At 44.4% G+C, this 26,768-nt stretch overlaps 1 protein-coding gene across 1 annotated transcript in view; it reads left to right on the plus strand.

Moving 5' to 3' along the window:
* Nucleotides 1–26,768, plus strand: part of lars2 (leucyl-tRNA synthetase 2, mitochondrial) — a 96,425-nt gene that overhangs the window by 65,661 nt on the left and 3,996 nt on the right. Inside the window, exons 18-20 of the mRNA XM_078539616.1 lie at nt 1,778–1,855; nt 15,329–15,440; nt 23,528–23,655. Of these exons, the coding sequence (XP_078395742.1) occupies nt 1,778–1,855; nt 15,329–15,440; nt 23,528–23,655 (318 nt within the window). The remainder of the gene's footprint in view (nt 1–1,777; nt 1,856–15,328; nt 15,441–23,527; nt 23,656–26,768) is intronic.

Raw genomic sequence — 26,768 nt, forward strand, 5'->3', positions numbered from 1 at the left:
TAAGAGAACTAAGTAAGCATTATGTACTGCCTCTAGAATGGGTGGAAGCTTGTACAATTGTAGCGAGCAGCTGAACTCAACAGACCAGGCAGGTGCGGGTGATAACATCAAGCTCCATTCTCTGCTGGGTTTGGTTGATCTCCACTGTGGAGTTATACTTGGCCACTGGTTTATGGAGGGGAGATTGGCCTAGGATTCCTGCTGATGATTACTATGGTATGACCTCTACTAGAAATCATAGAATGGTACCACACGAAAGGAAGCCATTCAGCCCATTTGGAAGGACTATCTAACCAACCCCAGCCCTGCCCCCAACTCCTCCCCCATTGCCCAGTATTTGTGTTCAACAATCTTGAGTGTGCTAATAGCTACACTAACAACCAATTTAAGATAATCAGTCAAGCTCGTAATGTGGCTCATTCACACTTACTGGAAATGACACATTCATACGCAGGGACCTGTTTTTTGGAAAACAAAAGGACTATGTTCAAGCCTTGCGCCTTTCATGAATTACCCGGGAGCTTGGCGAGCCTATAGCTCCTTGTTTCTTTCTCCCTGCCAGCGCCTCAGCCAATCAGAGACGACTTGCCAGCCAATCAGAGACGACTTGCCAACCATTCAACACTCTTTTCTCCAGTAGTATAAGTTGTGATTGTTTGAAATTTGGTATTCTTGCATTTGTCCTGACGAGTGCAAGATGAAAAACTTCGGCAATATGTCTGTCATTTCAGCAATATGTTCAAATATTTATCCCGTTCCCTTTTGAAAGTTACTATTGAATCTCCTTCCATTGTCCTTTTAAGCAGCGAATTCCAGATTACCATAACTCATTGCATTGTTTTAAAAAATGATGCCATCTTTTGCCACTCATGTTAAATCTGGCTATTGGAAGCAATTTCTCATTTGAGGTTGGGATATGCTGGGGCACCTCTGCTTACCCTTGTCCTCCAGACTTTGCTTGTGGTTAACAGCCACTTGGGTGATTTACTGTGGGGTGTTGGCACCTTCAGGAAGGGAGAAAATTGGCAGCAAAATGAGGGAGGGGGGTGGTGGGGAGAGAATTCAATTTATTCTCCCATGGGATTCTTTCATGGCTGTGAGTGTCACTGACAAAGCCTGCATTTGTTGCCCATTCGTAATTGCCCTTGAACTGAACATTTGAGAGGACAGGAGGAGTCGCGTGTCAGTTGAGAGGAGTCACATGGAGGCCAGACAGCAGGAGGCATGCATTTTGGCTTTATATGTTCGAGATTTATTAATGCAATTTAAATTCCACCCGTTGCTGTGGTGGGATTTGAACCCGTATCCCCAGCGCATTAGCCTGGGCCTCTGGATTACTAGTCCAGTGACATTACCACTACGCCATCGCCTTCCCTGGGAGAAATAAGTTACAATGATCTTGCTGCAGCCTTTAATCTATCAGTGAGGATGTTTATAAAACGACTCATCTATTAGATCGCAGTGTTAAAGACCCAGAACAGAACTTCATATTGTCTATAATTTAAAAAGAAACAAGGCTTTAATCTCTGGGTTCAGATGAGCAGTAGTTAATTATTCGGGTTATTCGCATGATTAGCATTAGGATTTGAACCTCACCTTCTGCCTTGTAATATTAACCAGGTTATTATTATTTGTAATCTAGTTCAGGGGGTGAAGCTGCACAAAGGTCTGTTCAAATTTTGGAGTGGGGACAAACATCTGCAATTTCCACTACGCTGAACAAATACAGCCGACAATTGTTTTTCATTTTGTTTCCCTTGCTTTTAAATGTGTTTAGGTAACCAGTTACATGACGGAGGATTTCCTGTTGAATGCTGCAATCGCCCGGCTAATGGGCCTCACAAACACTTTATCAGTAAGTGCAGTTCCTCAAATCTCTGCTAGCAAAGAAGTGGAAAGTTAGAGAGTACAACAGACGGCATGTCAGGGAAAGGACACCCCATCTGTTGGACAGCTTTGGCTTTGTAAGTTGGTATTAAGGAGAAAACCACCAGAATGTCATATCAAGTACAAAGCAAACACCCATGCATTTGTTCCCCTAAACACTTTTTAATTGTTTTAGCATAACGTGTACTGCAACAGTACGGAGTGTTGCGATAAGCACTTTTATAATTCTCAGATCTGCCCAATTGGATACTTCTGCAAGTGTAATTCTGTGAACAATGGCCTCACTGTCGAGTGGAAGCCAGAAACTCCCTACAGGGAGGAAAAGAAGATCTGCAGATAAGACGGTCTTGACCATGTTTACGGCAGCGTTGGGGGAGGCATTCGAGCAAGTTGTGTTTTGATTCTCCCCTCTGTTGTCGTGTTGTCTGAAAGAGGGACGAAGAGTAGGGAAAAAAACCCGGAATGACCTCGTTTTACTCGAGCTTCTTTAAGAAAACCAAGTTGAAATTTGAAACCGAGCAAAAGCCTCTGAGGGAAACGGATTAGAAATGGAGGTAGACAGCAAGAAAGCAAGTTGAGGGTGAGGGGCCTTGGGTCCCATTATCACTTGCCCTTCATCCCAGGTGGTGGATGGTGCGTTAGGGGTGAGATGAGTGATTTTTGGTACCAGGAGAAGAGGCTGCAGAGTTTGCCCAGGAATAGGAGTAAATCATCCTGTTCCGCTACTCTGTGGCTAATCTGTACCTCAACTCCATTTGAACACCTTGGGACGAATTTTCAGGTCGGCAAGCGGGGGGCGGGGCTTGCTCGCCGACGGGTAAAACGACACGCGATGATGTCAGGCGGGCGTCACCGCGTGCCATTTAGATTTTCAGTTCGGTGGGCGTGCAGACGAGTCTGCTGCGCGCCCACCGGACTGTCAAATGCCTATTAAGGCACCTTTAAAAACTAATTGAATTAATAAAATGAGCTGCCCCGTCCAACCTTAGGATTGGCAGGCGGGCGAATCCACGGGTGGGATGAAGTGTTAAAAAATTCAATAAAATTGTTTTTAAAAATTCACTGACATGTCCCAGCCCATGTGACACTGTCACATGAGGGGACATGTTTTTTAAAAGTTTTGAATTTCTTTATTTAAATGTTTAAACCATAAACTAACCTCCCTGAGGCACCTCTGTGCCATGGAGATTTCCGCACTCTTTCGCGCACACGCGGCCTGGAAAATTTAATCTGACTCGACATCTACCTCCCTCTGTGGGGGGCGGAGTTCCAGATTTCCACTACCTTGATGTGTGCGTGGGGGGGGGGGCGGGAGGGTAAAAGCGGTGCCTGACCTCACCCCTAACTGGGTGGGTAGGTAGTTCAAAGGAGAAGAAGCAGAGGTAGTGTTACGACCAAGTTAGGAGTGAACTTTGTCCCACTCCTGAGTTGGCCATAACAGAGTTTGAATTTAAAAGGGAGGTGATATAGTCAATTCAATATATAATATATATTGAAATTATATAGCTCGGTGCAAGAAATAAGCCAGCCAGGTTCCTTAAGTTAACAAGTGAAGAGTTAGAACAAAAACAGAATTACCTGGAAAAACTCAGCAGGTCTGGCAGCATCGGCGGAGAAGAAAAGAGTTGACGTTTCGAGTCCTCATGACCCTTCAGTTAGTTTTATTGCTAAAACTCACTCTGGTAAAGGTGCACAAGTATTTAACAAAAGGTTTAAAATGTGCAAATATGTCCAACTATCTACTAATGCAAAAACAGCACTTGCACAGAACCACCCACCACCCCCCACCCCTCCTCCACCCAAGCAGGCAAAAAAGAAATAAAACTGCAGAATATAAGGCCTTAAAATTTAGCCAAGTAACAAGTAAAGTTAGAAAAAAAAATATTTGCAGATTGTCTGGATGCTTATTCGCAGCTGAAGGATCACTTTCCACAGTAGTTGCTGGTAGTTGTGTTTCTCACTTGAAGCAGTTAGTCTGCAGTCATAGCTGGTTGATTCTCTTTTCTCTTGGTGGCAGTGGTGATGGTTCAGCATTCTCCTTTTTAAAAACTCTCTTTGCAGCAATGAAGTCTTCTAGTGGGCTTTCAAAGCATAAGCAGCTTGGCTTTGATGAGAGCGGTTTCAGCAGAAAGGGGGTAAGGCTGTTGCTCCTTCTATACCCGGCGGCAGCCTGTATCTCAGTACTAGTTCAAATCCAGTATATTTCACACTCGAGCTGGGACACGTGACCCGTCTCTGGTTTCAATCTGGGCTTATCTTAGCCACTGCCACTGAGCTCCGTAGACTTTCTGACTCCATGAAGCAGCTTGTGTTCTTTGCAAATGCAACATAAATAGCTGATGTAGGCCAGTGTCCTTTGTTTAAGTGCTCCTTTCGAAAAGTTCAATATACGTGCCCAGCCACAAAGACTTCATAAAGCAAGATTTTATATAACACAATTTCAGAGCAGTAGTAATCGGACTGAGGTGGTGGGAGGAAGTGGGGGAAACGGTGGAAAGATAATAAGGGGAGCAGACACAATGAGATTGAGATGGTGGGAGGTGTGATTGGGGGTGGATCGACACTTCTTTGCTGCTGCCATTCCCCATGTCAAATACATCTCCAGGGCTCAAGGCCAAAGGAAGAACTGGGCAAGAATATAAATGTAAATATACATTTTTAGCGATAAGAAAAAGAATCAGCATCTTTCCCCTTGCTGTGTTCGGTATTTCTGTTGCAGGTTTAAGCCTTCATCAACGGATGGGACATTAGAAGGCATTACTATTTGCAGCAAGTTTCTTTAAGGTATAAAGCTTGCAAGGCTGTTCATGGAACTACAAATTTTACTGCTCTTGAAATTCAAATATTATTGCAATTCCCACAAATGTATTTCACTTCAGAATCGTGGACAGTTTATAATTATTTTATCATCTCAGTTCACTTTTGTATCCCTCTTATCCAAGTTTCTACATTGGTATTTCATTTATCCCTTTAGGTTTGCCCTCTGGAGACGTTGCTTAGTCCAATTGCGGCTGCCAATTTCAATTTGCCTGACTATTTTGATTGACACCCACTTGTAACCAAATTGAAGAAATGAAGCACATAATTAGCCTGTGTTAATTAGATCATGAAGAGGATGGTTGCTGAAGAGATTTATTTTGACAGCTCTTGCTCCATTTTTTTCCCTCAGGGGCACAGATGCTGGACTCCTTTCCCTGCACCTCGGCCTGCTCCCTAAATCATCTTGATGTCCTTCCAGTTTTTCTTGAGGTCCATTGTGGAAATGCACAATAACGCTGGAAGATATCAAGTGTTGAGAAGCTGCTTAAAAAAAAAAAAATTCCCTTAAGCAGTTGCCTGGGCAATTAATTACAACACAAAATACCATTCCCAAAACAAGAAAAATGTTGGCATCTTCTGAACTCTTATCCTTTCCCACTCTTTCTTTTCCACACAGATTGAATAAACAAATCTGTGAAAGTATTTATTCCATGAGGTCAATCTGAAAATAGTTTGTCCTGACAAATAAAGACCAGATTTTTCAGCAATAGTTAAAGTTAACCTTCTTGACCAATCTACAAAGCATGAGGGATTCTGGCCTTAAAGTAACACTAAAGCTGTAGATAATTAACAGCTGATGCCTGTATATGTGTTGCGTCGTATGATGCACGATGATATCTTTAAATGGATGCAGTGAGTCCTAACCTCCCTTGATATGTCTCTTAAGTTTTTTCAGGTGGTTTGTATTAGCAAAGCTCCCTGAAGAATACAGTTCATACAAATCTTCCCTAAGGCATCGAGGGTATTCCAAATTTCTCCAAGTCCCATTTGTTAGAGCTGTTCTCATGACTTTGCTAGAAATCTTTCAAATTCATTTTCAAGTCCAAAACACATTTGTGTGTGGAAGCGCTGTGCCCTGGTGTTAAACGCTTCTATGATTGTGTTAAGATTTCTTTTTTTTTTAAAAAATGCAAGGAGTACTTCCATGTTGCATTGTGGAATGATGGACGAAGTTTTATTCCTCTCTAGATTTCCCATACCCCAGCAAGTTGACTTCAAAATTCCCATCACTCCATGGTCTCACCCTGACCTGTAGTCGTGATCTCCTCTCTGCCTTGTATCACTGCACACACCATTGCTGTAATGTTTGACTTCTCCTTTGTTCCCCAGCTTGACGTTGGTGGCCCTGGTTTCAGCCACTGCTGTTTCTTTCTTTAATCCTTTCATGGGATGTGAGCGTGGCTGGCTAGGCCAGCATTTATTGCCCATCCCTGATTGCCCTTGAGAAGGTGGTGGTGAGCTGCCTTCTTGAACCACTGCACTCCATGTGGCGTAGGGACACCCACAGTGTGGTTGGGGAGGGAGTTCCAGCATTTTGACCCAGCGACAGTGGAGGAACGGCGGCATATTTCCAAGTCAGGATGGTGTGTGGTTTGGAGGGGAACTTGCAGGTGGTGGTGTTCCCATGCATCTGCCACCCTTGTTCTTCCAGTGATAGAGAGGGCAAGTTTGAAGGTGCTGTTGAAACCTTGATGAGTTGCTGCAGGGCGCAGACTGGAGCCATGGAGCAGAATTTTACAAGTCGGTGAGTGGGGGCGGGGCCCGCTCGCCGATGCGTAAAATGATGCGCAGTGACATCGGGGGGAACTCCCGACATCACCGCACCCCATTTAAATTTTCAGGAAGGCGGGAGCGCAGCAAAATCAGCTGCGCACCTGCTGACCTGTCAATGGCCAATTGAGGCCATTGACAGCGTCAGTTAAGTAATTAAAGGACCTGCCCGTCCAACCTTAAGCTTGGCGGGCAGGTCAGGAGCCCTGGCGGGAAGTATAAAAAACATAAAACCTCATCCACGGGTAGGATGGGGTTTCATGTAGGCTTTGAAAAATTTTAATCAAGATTTTGTAAAAATTACAGACATGTCCCAACTCAAGTGACATTTTTTATCTTTTTATCTATTTTTAATATATTTGAAAGCAGAGGCGATCTCCTTGAGGCAGCACTTAGCCTCAGGGAGATGAGTGCGCTCTTCCGTGCGCAAGCGTGATAGAGCGCGCATTCAATTTTGAGAAGTGTCTCTCCACCCCCCACCCCCCCCAAGCCCGCACAAGGAGCGCATAGCGCTTTCCTGCGGACGTCACGCTGGGCGGGCCTTAATTTGGCCCGCCCACGTAAAATGGCGCCGCACCTCCGATCGGGGGCGCCGGTTGGAAGCACCTTCGCCCATCAACTCCCCCCCCCCCGCCCCAAACGGGGGGAAAATTCAGCCCATGGTGTGGCAGGGTTGCAACATAATGCAAGAAATAAAAGCAGGAGTAGGCCATTTGGCCCCAGGAGCCATGACTCATCCAACTGTGGCCTTAACTCCACTTTCCTGCCTGCCCCCATAACTCTTGACTCCTTTGCAGGTCAAAAATCTAACTCAGACCTGAACATGTTCAATGACCCAGCTTCGACTGCTCTCGGAGATAGTGAATTCCAAGATCAGTGATCCTTTGGCGGAGAGATTCCTCTTCATCTCCATCTTAAATGGCAGGCCCTTTATTTTGAACTGTGCCCCCTAGTTCTAGATTTCCCCCATGAGAGGGAACCTCCTCTCAGCACCTACCTCTCAAGCCCCCGCAAAATCTTTTATATTTCAATAGGATTATCTCCCCTTCTAAACTCTAATGAATATAGACTCAACCTTTTCTCACAAGACAATCCCTTCATCCTGGGAATCAGCCCAGTGAACTTTTTCTGAATTGTTCCCAGTGCAAGTATGTCCCTCAAATAAGGAGACCAAACTGGATGCAGTACTGCAAGTGCGGTCTCACCAACATCTTGGACAGTAGCAGGACTTCCCTCCTTTTAAACTCCATCCCCCTTGCAATGAAGATCAACATTCCATTTGCATTGCTATTTACTTGCTGTGCCTGCTTGCTAGCTTTTTGTGATTCATGTACGAGGACACCCAGCTCCCTCTGTTCTACAACATTCTGCAGATCTACCATTTAAATGTTCTACTTTTCTGTTCTTTCCACCAAAATGGAGAACCCCACATTTTTTCCACATAACACTCCATCTGCCAAATTTTTGCCCACTCACTTAACCTTTCTATGACCCTTTGCAGACGCTGTGTCCTTCTCACAACTTGTTTTCCTACCTATCTTTGTATGGTCAGCAAGTTTGGCTACAATGCAATTGGTCTCTTCATCCAAGTCATTAACATGGATCATAAATAGTTGAGGCCCCCACACTGATCCCTGAGGGGATTCCACTTATTACAGTTTGCCAGTCTGAAAATGACCTATTTTTCCCGACTCTGTTTCATGTTAGTTGGCCAATCCTCTATCCATGCTAATATATCACCCCTAACGCCATGAGCTCTTATCTTGTGGAATAGCCTTTAATGTGGCACTTTACTGAAAATCTTGAATACACTGTGTCTACTAGTTTGCCTTTATCCACACTGTGTTACATCCTCAAAGAACTCTAAACATTCACTTGCTCCACAAATTTATTGAGGTGGTGGATGGGGTGCCGATCAAGCAGGTTGCTTTGTCCTGTATGGTGACGAGCTTCTTGAGTGTTGTTGGAGTGGCACTCATCCAGGCAAGTAGGGAGTATTCCATCACACTCCTGACTTGTGCCATGCAGATGGTGGACAGGGTTTGGGAAGTCGAGTGGTGTGAATTCCCCCAGAATTTTTTTCTTTGTTTTTTTAACCGTTATGGGGATGTGGGCCTCGCTGGCTAGGCCAGCATTTATTGCCCATCCTTAATTGCGCTTGAGAAGGTGGTGGTGAGCTGCCTTCTTGAACCACTGCAGTCCATGTAGTCTAGGTGCACCCACAGCACTGTTAGGGAGGGAGTTCCAGGATTTTGCCCCAGTGACATTGAAGGAACAGAGATATATTTCCCAAGTCAGAATGATGAGTGGGAGGGGAACTTCCAGGTGGTGGTGTTCCCTTGTGTCTGCTGCCCTTGCCCTTCTAGATGGTAGTGGCTGTGGGTTTGGAAGGTGCTGTCTAAGGAGCCTTGGTGAGTTCCTCCAATGCATCTTGTAGATGGTACACACTGCTGCCACTGTGCCTCGGTGGTGGAGGGAGTGAATGTTTGTGGATGTGGTGCCAATCAAGTGGGCTGCTTTGACCTGGAAGGTGTCAAGCTTCTTGAGTGTTGTTGGAGCAGCACTCGTCCAGGGAATATGGTAGTCCAGTTCAGTTTCTGGTCAATGGTAACCCCCCCAAATGTTGATGGTGGGGAATTCAGCGATGGTAATGCCAATGAATGTCAAGAGGAAATGGTTAGATTCTCTCTTGTTGGAGATGCTCATTGCCTGGCACTTGTGTGGCACAAATGTTACTTGCCACTTGTCAGCCCAAGCCTGGATATTGTCCAGGTCTTGCTGTATATGGACATGCACTGCTTCAGTATCTGAGGAGTCGCGAATGGTGCTGAATGTTGTGCAATCATCAACGTACATCCCCACTACTGACCTTATGATGGAAGGAAGATCATTGATGAAGCAGTTGAAGATGGTTGGGCTGAGGGCACTACCTTGAGGAACTCCTGCAGTGATGTCCTGGAACTGAGATGACTGACATCCAACAACCACAACCATCTTCCTTTGCGGTAGGTATGACTCCAACCGGTGGAGAGTTTTAGCCTGATTCTCATTGACTCCACTTTTGCTATACTCAGTAAAATGCTGTCTTGATGTCAACGGCAGTCACACTCACCTCACCTCTGGAGTTTAGCTCTTTTGTCTGTGTTTGAGCCAAGGCTGTAATGAGGTCAGGAGCTGAGTTGCCCTGCCGGAACCCAAACTGAGCGTCAGTGAGCAGGTTATTGCTAAGCCAGTGCCTCTTGATAGCACTGTTAATGTCCCCTTCCATCACTTTACTGATCGCGAATAGACTGATTGGGTGGTTATTGGCCGGGTTGGATTTGTCCTGCTTTCTGTGTACAGGACATGCCTGGGCAATTTTTCATATCGTCAGGTAGATGCCTGTGTTGTAGCTGTACTGGAACAGCTTGGCTAGAGGCGCAGCAAGTTCTGGAGCACAAGTCTTCAGCACTATTGCTGGAATATTGTCAGAGCCCATAGCCCTGAGGTATCCTGTGCCTTCAGCCGTTTCTTCATATCACATGGAGTGAATTAAATTGGCTGAGGACTGGCATCTGTGATGCTGGGTCCTCCGGAGGAGGCCAAGATGGATCATCCACTCGGCACTTCTGGCTGAAGATTGTTATGAATGCTTCAGCCTTGTCTTTTGCACTGATGTGCTGGGCTCTCCCATCATTGAGGATGGGGATATTTGTGGAGCCTCCTCCTCCAGTGAGTTGTTTAATTGTCCACCACCATTCACGATTGGATGTGGTAGGACTGCAGGGCTTAGATCTGATCCATTGATTGGTTGTGGAATCGTTTAGCTGTGTGTATTGCTTGTGCGGTTTGGCGAGCAAGTAGTCCTGTGTTGTAGCTTCACCAGGTTGACACCTTATTTTTAGGCATGCCTGGTGCTGCTCCTGGCATGCCCTCCTGCACTCTTCATTGAACCAGGGTTGATCCCCTGGCTTGGTGGTAATGATAGAGTAGGGGATATGCCAGGCCGTGAGGTTACAGATTGTTGTTGAGTACATTGCTGCTGCTGCTGATGGCCCACAGCACCTCACGGTTGCCCAGTCTTGAATTGCTAGATCTGTTTGAAATCTATCCCGTTTAGCATGGTAGTGCTACACAATACGATGGAGGGTATCCTCAGTGTGAAGACAGGACTTTGTCTCCAAAAGGACTGTACGCTGGTCACACCTACCGATACTGTCATGGACATAATTCCCACCTCCGACCTGTTCTTGTGGACACATTATTTATATGGTTGTTCCAGTTCAGTTTCTGATCAATGTTGTGCACCCCACCCCAAGACGTTGATAGTGAGGATGTCAGTGATGGCAATACCTTTGAATATAATGGGGAGGTGGTTCAACACTCTCATAATGGAAATGGTCATTGCCCGGCACTTGTGTGGCATGAATATTACTGGCCATTTATCAGCCCAAGACTGGATATGGTCCAACCCTTGCATGTAGGCATGCACTGCTTCAGTATCTCAAACTCTCTAGAACCCAATGCCCAGTTGCCTCTGCCGCCTCCCTGCTTTAAAAAGCCTCCTCAAAACCCAGATTTTCAATTATGCCTTTTATTGTCTTACCCTCCTATCACTGAACATTTGAAGACGTCTTTCTTCACATGAAGCGCACTAAAGACCTGAAAATTGTAACATTAGGTTGAAGATTTTGAATTCAATGTTTAGGAGAGAGAGTTAGCCAATGGAGGTTGTCAGAGTTGAGGATAACCAGGCAATAGCACTTTGTTTGGGGAAGAATGTACACTGTTAAGCTTTTGGGCGTGGGTGAGTTTATATAAAGTGGAGTCAGAGTGCCGGTTACCTTTTGATTAAATTCTCATGAACTGACTCAGTGTTTACTTAACAGCAATTAGACTTTTTAGTCTTAATGTTATACACAATGATAATACATTGCGTTTTGCATAGTATGACCCTATCTTTAGTGCATCTGCTGCTTTTCAGTAACCATGGATCTCCTAGTAAATATTATATTAAATTCAGTCTAGGGGCAGTCATTTCATTGCAAACACATTTTCCCCCGATACTCTTGTAATTGCCGCAATGGGTCTTTTTAGTGTTAAAAGTGTTGCACTGTGACACCTAAATGGATGCTATTTTGTAATGAGTATATTACCCAATATATTGACCACAGATATATCTATCTCTCAAAATACCTTCGAGAAGTATTTCAGCTGACGCTTTTTTTCTGTTACCAAAATTTCAAGCATCGAGTATGTCTTATCTTTTGTGGAATGTTTAAAGAAAATATACTCCAATCACATGATTTAAATTAATCTACTGAATTAACTTCTGTCTTATCTTTTAAATGTTTTGCATAAAGGTCGCATCCTTTAGAAACTGACAACAGGATGTGATATTTTTACCTAGAACCATGACCAACCTAAATTTGGATTATTTAATTTGAGTTTACAAAATACACCTAACGCCCTAGAGTGCATCAGTGCTGTTCCGTCACTTGTACTGAAGGGATATTTTTCTTTACCTCCTAGCACTTTCTGTCCAGTAAGCTTCTCTTCAAATAATCTGGAAAAACAAGAGGACAAATTTCAGATGCTTAACTGAGGTCCTATCCTTTCAGTGACTGCATTTGAGGGAAACTAGTAATGTTCTCGGCACACCTCTGTTGTTGGTGTTCGGTGTGCTATAAAATTTAAATAGCATATTGAGCCGAAGGAGCTAGGGGAGGCGGTGGCGTAGTGGTATTGTCACTAGACTGGTAATCCAGAGACCCAGGGGTAATGCTCTGGAGACCTGGGTTCAAACCCCACCGCGGCATATTGTGGAATTTGAATCCAATAAAAATCTAATGATGAAACCATTGCTGATGGTTGTTTAATGTCCAATATTTCCAATAGGGAAGGAAATCTGCTGTCCTTAACTGGTCTGGCCTTCATGTGACGCCAGACCCACAGCAATGTGGGTGACCCTCTGAACCAGGGCAATTGGGCAATAAATGCTGGCCTAGCCAGCAACACCCGCATCCCGTGAATGAATAAAAAAAGGAAATAGGCTGCGATAAGGACTGGAATCTGAGACAGCAGTGAGAAGTAATATTCACCAGTTGAATTTTGATGCCAATTAATTATCTTCACCCTAGGTGGAAAGGTCAGTTCTAATCCTGCGCATCTGTGAAGTAAGGTCTGGTTTCTAGGGGGAGGGCAAGGCACACACCATAAGAGCAGAAGTAGGCCATTCGGCTGATCTGACAATCCTCAACTCCACTTTCCTGCCTTTTCCCATAACCCTTGTTTCCCTTACTGATTAAAAATCTGTCTATTTCAGCCTTGAATATACTTAACCCAGCCTCCACAGCCCTCTGCGGCAAAGAATTCCACAGATTGACTACCCACTGAGAGAAGAAATTCCCCCTCATCTCTGTTTTAAATGGGCGCCCCCTTACTCTGAAATTATGCCCTCTAGTCCTAGACTCTCCCACAAGGGGAAAAGTCCTCTCAGCATCTACCCTGTCAAGCCCTCTCAGAATCTTATGTTTCAATAAGGTCGCCTCTCATTCTTCTAAACTCCAGTGAGTACAGGCCCAATCTACTCAACTTCTCCTCATAAGAAAATCCCTCCATATCTGGGATCAACCTTGTGAACCTTCTCTGGACTGCATCCAATGCCAGTAAATCTTTTCTTAGATAAAGGGACCAAAATTATTCACAGTATTCTAGGTGTGGTCTAACTTGCTTTGTATAGCTTTAGCAAGACTTCCCCATTTTTATGCTCCATTCCCTTTGAAATAAAGGCCAACATTCCAATTGTCTTCTCTATTACCAGTTGAACTTGTAGGTGGGCAATTTTTTTTTCTACTTCTAATTTGAATTCTTTATCTATTTACAGTAAATTTGAAAATAAGCCTACTTGAGGAAAATCAGTAGGAGTGGAGGGGGAAACCACCTCATTCATAGTGACTGGGCCTCTGCCCTCTTAGCATCCATCATTAGGGATAGTTGGTGTGAATGGGTGAGAGTAAATTGTGGGGATGGGGGAGGTTAGGTAATAAATTAGTGACAGAAAAGGGATGATATAGGTGTTGAGAGTTTGAGGAAGGGATGTTGAGTGATATGGTGTTGGGAAGGGCTGTGGGTAAGGGGAGAGGGGATGTGATGGCAGTAAGGGTGGTGCGGGGGGAAACATATGGATGGAGTTTGGAAATGGTGCCATTGAGGGCCACATTTACCACGTAACCCCCATTTCAATAGTAGCTTCTGTTCTATTTTGGAAAGCCAGAAAGTTGGATGATACAGGAGCCAGTCTTTACACAGTCTTGCATTTATTTACAGAGTGAGGCATTACAAGCATACTCCTCCTAACTCAGCCACACTGCAGTTTCAGTAAACGCTTCATTTTATATGCTCGAAATGAAACTGCAATTAATGCCCTCCATCTACATATCATACAACAGAACTGATACACAATTAACAGCTTCTTGGTGTTGGTGGTTTCTGTCCCTGCCACATTATTGCCATTCTACACACTACCCACGATGCAAAAAGGGAAGGAAAAGAGAGAAGCAGAAGAAGACAGGTAAAAGGATGAGTAAAGGGGAGAAACTGAGTGAAAAAGCAACATGAAGGCGTGTAAAAAGAATAATCATTCTCTGGCTCACGACGCTCAGGGGCGTGGACGATTGATTACTTTGTAAATAAAAAGTCTTGGTCACATTTCAATTTTTTTTTCAAAAAAAAACAAAACCAGCCACTTTCTGATGAACTGTTTTTGATCTCGGGGTGTGCCTGTTGGGTCACTTCTCCACAGGCTGTACCTGAGCTGTGGTTTTAAAGGGACAGGTGAGATTAGTAATGGAAGCGTCATAGCCATGTTGCAGGCCACACACACTAGCCATCAGTGGCACAGCGGAGCAGATAGAAACTACCCTTAACAGAATACGTTTCAAGCCTCCAATGTGTGCCTGTAGGAGGTTTACCCTGGGCTACGGAAATAACAGACCTTCCCAGTGCTACCGTAATATGTTGGATTTTTTTTTTGCGTGTCAGTCTAGCTAAACCATACTGTCAACGTCTGAGTTAGAAGGTTGTGGGCCCTCTGATAAATTTGATCATATCATTCAGGCTGACCGTTCGGGCATTGCTACACTTTTTTTTTTGGAGGTACCATCTTTCAGATGAGGTGCCGTCTCCCTGCTGTAGTGCCCATGAGCTCCATTGAAGATGGCAGGAAGTTATACAGGTGTCCCAGCCAGCGTTTCTCCATCGATCAACATTCATTCATTTGCCATTTCTGGGTCTTTGCTGGGCCTCCATTTAAAAACAGTGGCACCACTACAACAAGGGACCCATTGGTTGTAAAACACTTTGGGTTATGTTACATTCACAGTGAGGCTAAACGCAGGTTTGTTTCATGCATGCAAACCTTTACTTGTGTTCCTTCTTGGAGTTTGTGCTCCCAGCAAACATCAAGCATCCGATCTTGAGCCCTGTGCCCTTGCTAATGTTGTCTCCACCATTGCTGCTCTAATGTCTCTCAAGAATTTGTAAACAATCCCTCCTGGTTAGCATTAACCATACCATCGGATTGAATTTTTTTTACTTTATTTTGCGAACAGCAACATTTCGCATCAAATAAAATTGCCTGATGAAGGTTGGCGGAGAAAATTCAATAACTTTTTTTAAAGAATCTTTTGTACTTAAAAAATAAACACACACAAAAACTCAAAAATGGAAACGTCGCCATGCCCAGGACTTGGTCACAGGTGTGTTGTTCACAGCAGATCATGTGTCAGGTTCTCTGACAGAAATTGACTCTGGCTTTATGCAGTTATTAAAGATTGTATTGTTACTCTCTTTTTTCCCCCCTTACCTTCAGCAAAGTTCTCCTCAAGTGATACTGCACAGCACTGAGTATGAAGATGCACTGGCTACCTTGTGTATTATGACCGCTCCCATGGCTCCATACCTAGCATCAGAGTTGTGGAAAGGTAAACATTAAAAGTTTTTATTACATTTTTAAAAAATTTAAATAGAGTCGCACTGGCAAAAAGGGAATTTGTGGTCCCAATTCTTGAATGCAGTATTAAATTCATTACTGAGTATGCTGTGTTTATTAAACATTTTTAAACCTTAAACTCGAGGGCAGTTCGGGATAGGTGATAAATGCTGGTCTAGCGGCGACACCTGCATCCCATGAACGGATAAAAAAAATTTGTTTTAAAATGTGCAATTGACAGCAAACATGAGGCTCTCATGCCCTCGGCAGTGGAGACTCAAATTATTTCATGAATCTTGAGTCCTGGGCTTGCTGGGTTCACACCTGCCCGATACTTGACAATAGACACTGCTGTATGTTAATGGGAAATGCAGCACGGGTGGGAATGTGTAGCACTGCTCTCCTTCACTGGCGTTGCAATGTAAAATTGTCTCCCCAGTGCCTAAACGAACCTAGAAAGAAAACACCCAAGCTATGATATAAAGTTCTGCTTGCCTAATTCTAGACTGTTGGGCTTCAGGTCCTTTGCTTGTTACCACATATTGCAGCAAGATAATGACACGTTTGATGAGGCAACAAAGGAAAAGCTCTGAAGAAGTCATACGGACTCGAAACGTTAACTCTCTTTCTCTCCACGGATGCTGCCAGACCTGAGTTTTGCAGCATTTTCTGCTTTCATTCCAGATTTCCAGCATTCGCAATATTTTGGTTTTAACGAAGTAAAACATAGCTGATGGAATAAGGACTAGGGAACACCGAGGACACAGATTTATGGTTTTGGGCAAGGGATGCAGGTGGGATGTGAGGAATTACCTGGAACTCGCTGCCAATGAAGGTGGCAGAAGCAGAGACTAGAATAAGTTTTGGGTAGGCGCTTGACGGAAATAAACTTGCAAGGCTATGGGGATAGGGTGGGGGAATAGGACTAACCGGATTGCACTACAGAGAGCCAGCATGGACCCGATGGCCTCCTTTTGTGCTGTAATGACTAATGGCTCAACGTACGTTTACAGATTCATTAAGATAAAAGCAAAATACTGCGGATGCTGGAAATCTGAAACAAAAGCAGAAAATGCTGGGAAAACTCAGCATCTGTGGAGAGAAAGACAGAGTTAACGTTTTGAGTTCGTATGACTTCTTCAGAGCTCTTCAGAATTTTCTTTTAATTCAATTAAAATCTGGAATGTAAAGCTAGTCTCAGTAATGGTGACCATGAAACTATCATCGATTGTCATAAAAACCCGTCTGGTTCACTAATGCCCTTCAGGAAAGCAAACCTGCCGTCCTTACCTGGTGTGGCCTATATGTGGCTCCAGATCCACAGCAATGTGGTTGACTCTTAACTGCCTTCTGAAATGGCTTAGCGAGCTATTCAGTTGAGGGGCAATTTGGGATGGGCAACAAATGCTGGCTTTGCCAGTGACACATCCCACGAAAGAATAAATAAAAAAAGAAACATGAGTTGTTCAACCATAGCCTGTCGTCTCTCCAGATGTGCAAATGACTTCCAGGTGGTGGTTATGGAACGATAACAGTAATCCTGGTGTGTGTGATTTTTCTTTTATTACATTCTCCCAACTGGAGGCCGGTTGCATTGTTGGTTTAACTCAACAACTCGCTTTAACCCAAGCACAGAAGAGTACTCCTTGCTGGACTGATACATCTTCACGTTCCTGTTTTCTGTAACAGCCATCCTAAGGCAGTGCTTCCCAAGATTTTTGCCTATATGACCCCATTTTAATGTCTCTGACTTTGTGGAACCCGAGAGTGAAAATCTGGGGAGATGCAGGGAACTTGTTGAGTGAAGGGGAGGGTGGAGTTGGGGGGGTGGGGGGATTAAAACTGCTAGGCTTGCCCTGAAAAATGCGAGGACCCTGTTGCAGCAGTGATCGAGCCTCAGGACAGATGATTAAGCGACGCCCACCAATGGGGGGGGGAAAAACCCAAACATTTAAAGGAGCCTTGCAGCTGTCAATTGCAGAGCCATTGCTGCCTTGGAGCTCGCGAGTGGCATTGCGACCCGCAGTTTGGGAATCCCTCCTCTAAGATGTTGCCGTGGTTCAGTTAGTTACACTCGTTCCTTGTGTCAGAAGATTGTGGGTTCAAGTCCCACTCCAGAGACTTGAGCACAAGACAAGATCTAGGCTGACACTTCAGTGCACTACTGAAGGACTGCTGGTGTCACAGGGATTGTTTCCAAGGCATCGTCACCACCAGGGTAAGAAATAGTTATTGGTTGAAATATCCCCTATAATCCAGTCCTTTCATAATGAGCAAACACCCAGCCAAATAATTCACGTGTTTATCATTAAAAATATTCAAATAATTCAGACCGACAGCTGCCAAGCAAATTCAAATTGCCCAAGTCATTTCTTCGGGCTGTTCATGGCCACTTTATTCCTCCTGCATTCTGGTTAACGAACAGAGTTTGAAAATCAAATTTATAATGTAACATAGATGCACATTAAAATGTACCAGAAAAGAGAGTCAACAAATATATACCAGGCAGTTCTGCAGCCAGAAACTGAGTTCCAGTGATGGAAGTGCTGATCACATGAGCAATACCATGGCGGAACTACTGATGCAAATTAATTGAAGTGTTTCTTTTGTCGTGCGTTCTTTCCAGGATGTTTGGTGAACGACTGTAAATGGGACCCCATCTTGAAATGCTTGCCTTTGCTTACTGATTGGGGCAAAGAATGAATTACAGCAAGTCTGTTAAGGTTGCAATCCTGTTGCAGTGAAGCGCATGCTTTAGTTGTAAGCAAGCGCAACAGTTACTAATCGGGGAAAGGTTAGGGCATTATTCTCAAAGAACCAGTTTCTACCTACATGGGGGGAAAGGAAAGGGAGTCTGTGCTTTTTGTTCTCGGGGTTTTGCGAATGGACCTATGTTAAGGAAAGACTGGCTCCAGATTCCACCTTTACTCAGTGGATGAGCAGCAAGTTATAACAAAGTCATCCTTTCTTTCACAATTACTGCCTTGTCATTTCCCTCCTTTATTTCTAAAGAGAGAAGTTTCATTGATCAGATGTTTCCAACCACCCATGCTGTCAGGTTATTTTCTTGAAACCAATTTAGCACAAGCAGAAACGTTGAATACTGCATGACTGAAATTCCCACAGGCACAGACAGACCCTGCTGTGCTGCTGCATATCCCTAAAGGAGCAGCACACACAACTGATGTCACTAAAACTGCTTATTTTCTGTACAAATAATAACTTTAACAATGTGTCTCAATTGCCAAGGTTTGTCGAGACAATTTTGTTAACCCAGCCTTCTCTTCCGAAGGTTGTCATTTTACCAGTCTAGTAACAATACCACTCTGCTGCAATCAGATGCATTCCTCAAGAATGTGTGGAGATAAGTAGGACAAGGTTGAAAGGGCAAGCCTGTTGGATGAAACATGCCTGCTTCTGTTTCTAAGAATCATTCTCTTAAAGCCAAATACGTTATTGTCTTTGGATACATTGCTTAAACTCAGGATCATTTCTGAGCTTTATCTTCTCCTTCAGAAGTTATGTCGCTGGTTGTCAGCTGTGACTCAGTCGGTGGCACACTCACCTCTGAGTCAGAAGGTTATGGGTTCAAACCCCGCTCAGACCTGAGCACACAAATCCAGGCTGACACTCCAGTGCAGTACTGAGGGCGGTGCTGTCTCTCAGATAAGACGTAAGCGCCCCCTCAGGTGGACATAAAAGACCCTATGGCACTGTGTCGAAGAAGAGCAGGGGAGTTATCCTCAGCATCCTGGCCAATATTTATCCCTCAGTCAACGTCACGAAGGAAAATCGATTATCTGGTCTTAACACGTTGCTATGTGTGGGAGTTTGCTGAGCGCATATTGGCTGCTACATTTCCTGCATTACAAAGAGACTAATGAATACTCGGCCTGCTTGGAGTATCTTCCCCATGATAACTCTATGTGCTGTGTGAGGAATTGAAACTCTTCTGCTCTCCTGCAGCCATTGTCTAATGCAGCACCGAACTCTTGTGGTTTTGCAGCTTATGTTTGTATTTCTATTTGCAGCTCATGAGGGAATTGCTCAGCAGAGCCATGTGGTTACAAACTAGTCTTTTTAACCTCTGCCATCGTTTAGTCCCTTGTACAATCACGACATAGCTTCTGAAGGAGAAGATAAAGCTCAGAAATGATCCTGAGCTTAAGCAATGTATCCAAAGACAATAACATATTTGGCTTTAAGAGATTGATTCTTAGAAACAGAAGCAGGCATGTTTCATCCAACAGGCTTGTCCTTTCAACATCGTTCTACTTATCTCCACACCTAATTGTTTCTTTCTTGAGGAATGCATCTGATGGCAGCAGAGTGGTATTGTTACTAGACTGGTAACCCTTGAGACCTGGACCAAAGCTCTGGTGACATGAGTTCAAATCCCGCCACGACAGCAGGGGGAATTTAAATTCAATTCATCTGGGATAAAATGTTAGTCTCTCTATTAATAATAATGAAACTACTGGGTCGTCATTTAAAAAAAAAACCCCACCTGGTTCAGTCATGACCTTCGGAAGGTTATTCTGGGGTGGAAATCTACGGTCCTTACGTGACCCCAGATCCACAGACATGTGGATGACTCTTGACTACCCTCTGAAATGGCCTAACCCAGTTGTATCAAATCGCTTCAGGAAAAGAAACACTGGGTGTACCGGCACCGCGAGGATCGCAGCGGTTCAAGAAGGCGGCTCACCACCACTTTCTTGAGAGCAGTTAGGGGTGAGCAATAAATGCTGGCCTAGCCAGTGCCGCCCGCACCCCAAGAGTGAATTCAAATAAAAATCCTCTTCGCTGGCCTGCTTTGGTAACTTTGGGAGTTTCTATCACCGCAGCACCAGGGCACCCGATGAATCCTGAACTTTGTAGAATTAATTCTACAATGTTGCAAGAATTCCTGAAATGATCCCAACGGTAAGGACTATTGGATCACTGTAAAAATCCGAATGGCTCATTAGTGTTCGAATGGGGTGGACCTGTCTCCTCCACCTATTCTGCTCAGCTTGGCTCAAACCTGCACTAAGTGGTTGACCCTTAACACCCTCGCAGCAAAAAAAACGTCACCTTGCCCACATCCCATGACCAAATTTTTAAAATAGGGAATCTGCCACTGGCGCACCACTTCTCCATTTCTTGCTGTTCCGGTTAAGAACTGCACTTGGTGCTGGACGTTGGTTAGAAATTCTTGTTTGAATGATTCAAGTCGCCTTCCATCAATTCACCCCCCCATCCCCGCCTCCTAAATGTTGCTGAATCCTGGAATGCAGATTCAAGCCCATGTTTTCCACAGATATAAAAACATAACCCTTGGATTAGTAAATGTTTATATATCTCTGTCATCACTGTACTTGTGCACCTGGTTTTGGCGCATCAAAACAATGTTATCGGAGTTTAACCTTTGGTTGTTGTTTGGCGCAGATTTGGAATTTGACTACCGTTCACAGGATAAGGAAACGCACAGTTCCTTCCTGAAGTGAAGGGTCTGACATGTTACAGCGATTTCTGCCTTTAACATTCGCGTCACAATGTTAAACAACACAGTCGTTAAACTTTTTTCCCCCCACGCTTTTGGTTTCTGAGATTAGCTTTTGATATCGGATTTATTCATCGAATTTACATTCCACCAACTGCCATGGAGACACAAAGCTCAGCCCCCAACCGGTGTGCTGGGCAGCTGCTTTGCGCTTTGCAAACCCAGTTTGCAAGTGCTCCGGCATCACCTTCTTGTTCCCCTTTTACTCTTGCATGGGATGTGGGGTGTTACTGGCAAGACCAGCATCTGTTGCCCATCCCTATTTGCCCTTGAACTGAGTGGCTTGCATGTCGCGTGTAAGCCAGACCAGGTAAAGATGGCATGTTTCCTTCTCTAAATGAAATTGGAGATGAAACAACCATTGATCGTTGTTGTGGTCACCATTACTGAGACTGGCTTTCCATAACAGACTTATTAATTGAATTTACATTCCACCAGCAGTCGTGGTGGGATTTGAGCCCATGTCCCCAACAGCATTAACCTGAGCTTCTGGACTACTAGTCCAGTGACACTACCTCTACACCAACCAGCTCTCCCAAAGATTTAGACCTCCAATTCTAAATATGCGAACGTGCAAATTTATATGTTGCGCAAATCAGCCACGTTAACTCTGATTGAATTTCCCGAAAATACCTGTCAGTGCTAATTGCCCTTGAGAAGGTGCTGGTGAGCCTTGGACTGCGGCAGTCTGGAGTGTAGGTGCAGCTGCAGTGCTTTTTCCTGTAGCAGTTTGATACAACTGAGTGGCTTGCTAGGCCATTTTAGAGGGCGGTTAAGCATCAAACACGTTACTGTGGGCCTGGAGCCACATAAGATGAGCACATTTCCTCCACTGAAGACCATTAGTGAGTCAGATGGGTTGTCACTTCAACCTGGTAGTTTCACGATCATTGTCAGTGAGACTAGCATTTGTTCCAGATTAATTAAAGTTGAATTTAACCTCCCTCAGATGCCATGACGGTCATTTCTGCTTCTATCATATTATTCGGCCTGAGAATTTTTTTAACAATTCTTTCATGAGGTATGGCTGGGCCAGCATTTGTTGTCCAACCCCAATTGCCCTTAAGAAGGTGGTGATGAGCTGTCTTCTTCAACTGCTGCAGTCAATGTGGTTTGGTACACCCACAGCAAAGATCTGTTGGTGTGGGGGACGGGGCGGGGGTGGAGAATGGAAATATAAGACCAAAGAGGGTCAAAAAATTAAAGCATCAGAAAGAGGGAAGTATGATTTTTGCGGATGTGGAGGGGGATGCCTTTGATTTTTTTTTTTACAAATGTGAAAGCTTTGCCAGCCCAGGAGCTAATAATCCATCTGTATCCAAACATCTAACTCGAAATGCACGTGACTGTCGTATTTGGTAACTTGCGTCAGAGTCAAGTTTTGTTTGTTTGAATGCCAGCAACAACACACCAGTTCTTCCAAGTTACTCAATACGTTATTTCAATGACGAGTCCTCGTTGACTTAGTTTAGGATTTAAAGGAATGTATGCAAACATTGCTGTTCTTAAAAGCAAAAGTCAATAGCCCAGATATTTCAGTCTCCAGATTGCTTGAGACGGGACATATAGCAACACCGCCCCCCACCCCAAGAAGCATTACAAGACTGAAACCCCGACTCTGAAGGAATTGTCTGGGAAGTTTTAACTTCCGATGAACAATTCCCCAGCACCCAGAACCCTCCAAGAAAGTCTCCAACTCTTGAGTTTGAGTTAGAGTCAGAGACTTTGGACAGTTCAGACTTACCTGAATAGTTACACAGGAAATGTTGGACAGAAAAATCCTAGTCTAATCCCTGGGTCACTACACAACTGACTCCCCCTCAACAACCACCCCCAGCCCCACCCGACCTGACTGAATAACACCCCCCGCTACCTAATCCCCCACCACTCCCTCTCCCCCTGACCTCACCTCACCACCCTTCCGCTTACCTCACCCGCCCTACGATGCTCATTCACTAAGAGACTGAAAAGCTGTTTGTGTCTCAAAGCTTTTCAGTGTGTTAGTGAACACTTATTGCACTAGCTGCCTCATTCTGGTTAAAAAGGGGCGTGGCTTCTGCACGGATTCCCTCCCCTGATGTTCTGAGGCTTCCTGTCCTGTTTCTGCAGGATCCTCCGTCGGAAGATTAGCCAGAAAAATTGGAGGAAGGTGAACGGGGGCTTTTTTTTTTTTGTCTGATCAGGGCCAGAAACAGGGGGTCCCAAGCCTGCTCGGAAGGTTTGGGCCATTTTTTGCAGCCATGCCGCTCCAATTCCGACGCTGCAGATTTGTTTTTCTGCGATTTGAGAGAGTTGTTCTGTGAAACTTCATTGGCGTATAGCATGGAAATCCAGTCTTGTGTTCACAAAGTGGCCTGTGCTTTTCCAACCAGCACAGGGGATTTATCCTTGCAATGTGCACAATTAGATGTGAAGTGCTCCTCCCTTGTGACAAATAAACATTATTTCCTTCGCGGCGCCGCCAGCTGCAAGTCTCTGGGAAACCACTTTTTAATCTTCTCATTGATGTACAAAATGATTCCTGCCTGTTACAGGTCTCTCCAGTGTCCAGAATAAGCTTACCGTTCACTATCAGTGGGGTACAGATGTGCTGTTTCAACGGTGGCCAAGCGTGGACCCAGTGTATCTACAGCAGCCAGACACTGTGCAGATGATTGTCAGGGTAAGAACAGAAATGGGAAACAAAGGATAAATCACAGAAGTGGGAAACAAATCTTAAGTATAACCTCTTGCTTCGTAAAGCGTTTCTTCTGTTATACCTTTTCCATCATCCTGTGTTCTTTACTATTTTCATTATGCCAGGTTAACACATTTCAATTTACTTCACTCCCAAGTAGTCTTTCCTTTCTGTGTCTCCAAGGTAGGTGGCACTGGATTCCACTCTACTAGACACCTGACCACAACTCAATATGTGACCCCCAGATCCAGAGCAACGTGGCTCACCCTTAACTGCTCTCTGAAATACAAGGCTTAACAAACCACTGAGTTGTATAGGGTTGAGAAATAAATGCTGACCTTGCCTACGACAGCCATATCCTCTGAATGAGCTAAAACAAAAATCTTGATACGTGGACGAGTCAATCTCCAGTCGTATAGCCCGAGGGGAGTCACGACCAGCTTGCAGTATTTGGGTCATGCTGCAGTGTTAGAAGACGGAGCAGGGGAGGCATGTGGTGGGTATTGGGGTGGTGATTCATTCGACCCAGGATTGAATTGGGCAGAGAAGGGCAATGAGGGAAGGTAAAGATAAACAGGGGAGAGAGAGAAAGTTGTAGGTGGGCTCTCTGAAGGACAGGGAAAGTACCTCTGTTGTGCTGCCAGGTGGTAGAAACTGAGTTATCAATGGGGCGGATGTCTTCTCTCCATGTGGTCCTGATTCCATGGGAAGGTAGGTAGCTGGGCTCTATTCCTTTCCCCTCCCACCCTTACCATTTTGTCTTCAAGGGATGGATACCTGATAGGCTACCCTTGGCTGTCCTGTGCCTGAATCATCATCTCAGCTGGGGAGATATGGAAGAATACAGCAAGATGCCATTCCCTTTCTCAGTCCGTAACTTCCTAACAATGTGGCATGGGAATGTGGTTTGCTGCTCCAGCCCTGGATTGTACTCCAGGGAAGAGGGACATTGTGGGGCGGTCAGTACCCCTACTGTTCCTCTTGGCTGTTGGCGGCTTGGGAGTTTGTTCTCTTAGTGCAGGAGGATCAGACACCACTTTGTTTGGTTGGCACATGGTGCAGCAGAGTCAGCAGAAGCCTCTGATGCCAAAACCAACTGGGAGAAGCACCAGTCAAGGCTGCTGCCTGTGTTAATCTGTAAGTATCCCTACCCCTCTTTATAAGCATTGAAACAATATTTCACTCTATTTCCCATGAACTTTTCTGAGTATTGCTGAAAAAAGAGATATGTCGAAGCTTTTTGTCTTGCACTCATCAGGACACTTCGCAAGAATAAGGGGAAAGCAACAATTTATACTATGAGAAGAGAGTGCTGATTGTTGACAAGTAGACTCTGGTAGAGGTGTTGCTATGGAGAATGCACCAGTTGGTGGTGACTGGCAGTTAATTGTCAGTCACCACCAACTGGTGCACTCTCCATGGCAATGTCTCTACCAATCAGAATCCACTTGCCAACTAATTATTTCTCATATAGTATAAATTGTTGTTTTCCCCTTATATTGGTATTCTTGTGAAGTGTCCTGATGAGTGCAGGCAAAAAGCTTTGGCATGTCCTCATTTCAGCAGTACTCAAGTTCTGTACTACCAAAGGACTACTTCTGAGAATATGGTCTGGTCTCTCCTGCAGGTTGTGTGGGCAGGCCCAAGGAAATAATTAACATGTAATAAAATAATTATTTTGAGAATCTGTTGGAGCCACGGAGAGAGGGACACAAGGTTACTTGAAATTAATTTACTACATAACATAAGATCATAATAAATCGGAGCAGGAGTGGGCCATTTGACACCTCGAGCCTGCTCCGCCATTCAATAAGATCATGGCTGATCTGATTGTGGCCTTAATTTCCACTTTTTTACCTGTCCCCCATAACCCTTAACTCCCTTGTCAATCAAAAATCTGTCTAACTCAGCCTTCAATATATTCAATGTCTCAGTCTCCACTGCTCTCTGTGGAAGAGAATTCAAAAGACTAATGAGCCTCAGAGAAGAAATTCCTCTTCCCCTCCATTTTAAATGGGAGGTGCCTTATTTTTAAACTGTGCCCCCTAGTTCTAGATTCCCCCATGAGGGTAAACATCCTTTCAGCATCTACCCTGTAAAACCCCCTCACAATCTGATGTTTCAATAAGGTCACTTCTCATTCTTTTAAACTCCAATGAGTATTAGCCCAACCTGCTCAACCTTTCCTCACAAGATAATCCCTTCATCCTAGGAATCAGCAGAGTGAACCTCCTCTGTTTAATGCTAAGTATTTTAGATGTCTCAAGACTGATATATAACAAAAGAGGTTTGGAGAATGGGTTTGGGGTGGGTGAGTGGGGTGCATATTTTAAGAAAATGTAGAAGAGATGGCATAAATGTTTAAAAGAAGCCATTCATGAAATTGAAATAAGTAAATATATTTTTTGCATGACCCAGACCTCCCTGTCGCTTGCTATTTCAGCACACCACCCTGCTCCCATGCCCATATGTCCATCCTTGGCCTGCTGCAATGTTCCAGTGAAGCTCAACGCAAACTGGAGGAACAGCACCTCATCTTCCAATTAGGCACTTTACAGCCTTCCGGACTTAACATTGAGTTCAACAACTTCAGAGCACGAGCTCTCTCCTCCATCCTCACCCTTTTTTGATCCCTTTTCAAATATTTATTTTTAAATTTTTATATATATATTTTTTCCCGCCTACTTCTATTGCTATTTTTATAATTTATTTCCATTCAGTGTTTTATCCCCACCTTATAGCCTATTTCGACCTTTTCTCTCACACTGTCCCCTCCCACCACCCCACTCCCATGAGGGCCATCTGTCACTTGCTCATTCTGCTTTCTGCTCTTAATGTCACCATTAGCACCTCCTTTAGCCAGTATCACCACCATCAACACCCCTTTGATCTTTTGTTTATGACATCTTTTGAAATCTCTCCTTTGCCTCCACCTATCACTGACCCTCTATCCAGCTTCAACTGTCCCACCCACCCCTCTTAAACAGTATATATTTCACCACATTTTTACTTCTCTTTAGTTCTGAAGAAGTCATACGGACTCGAAACGTTAACTCTGTCTCTCTCTCCACAGATGCTGTCAGACCTGCTGAGTTTTT

The sequence above is a fragment of the Cetorhinus maximus genome, chromosome 3 (assembly GCF_964194155.1).
Source record: "Cetorhinus maximus chromosome 3, sCetMax3.hap1.1, whole genome shotgun sequence".
Lineage (NCBI taxonomy): Eukaryota > Metazoa > Chordata > Chondrichthyes > Lamniformes > Cetorhinidae > Cetorhinus > Cetorhinus maximus.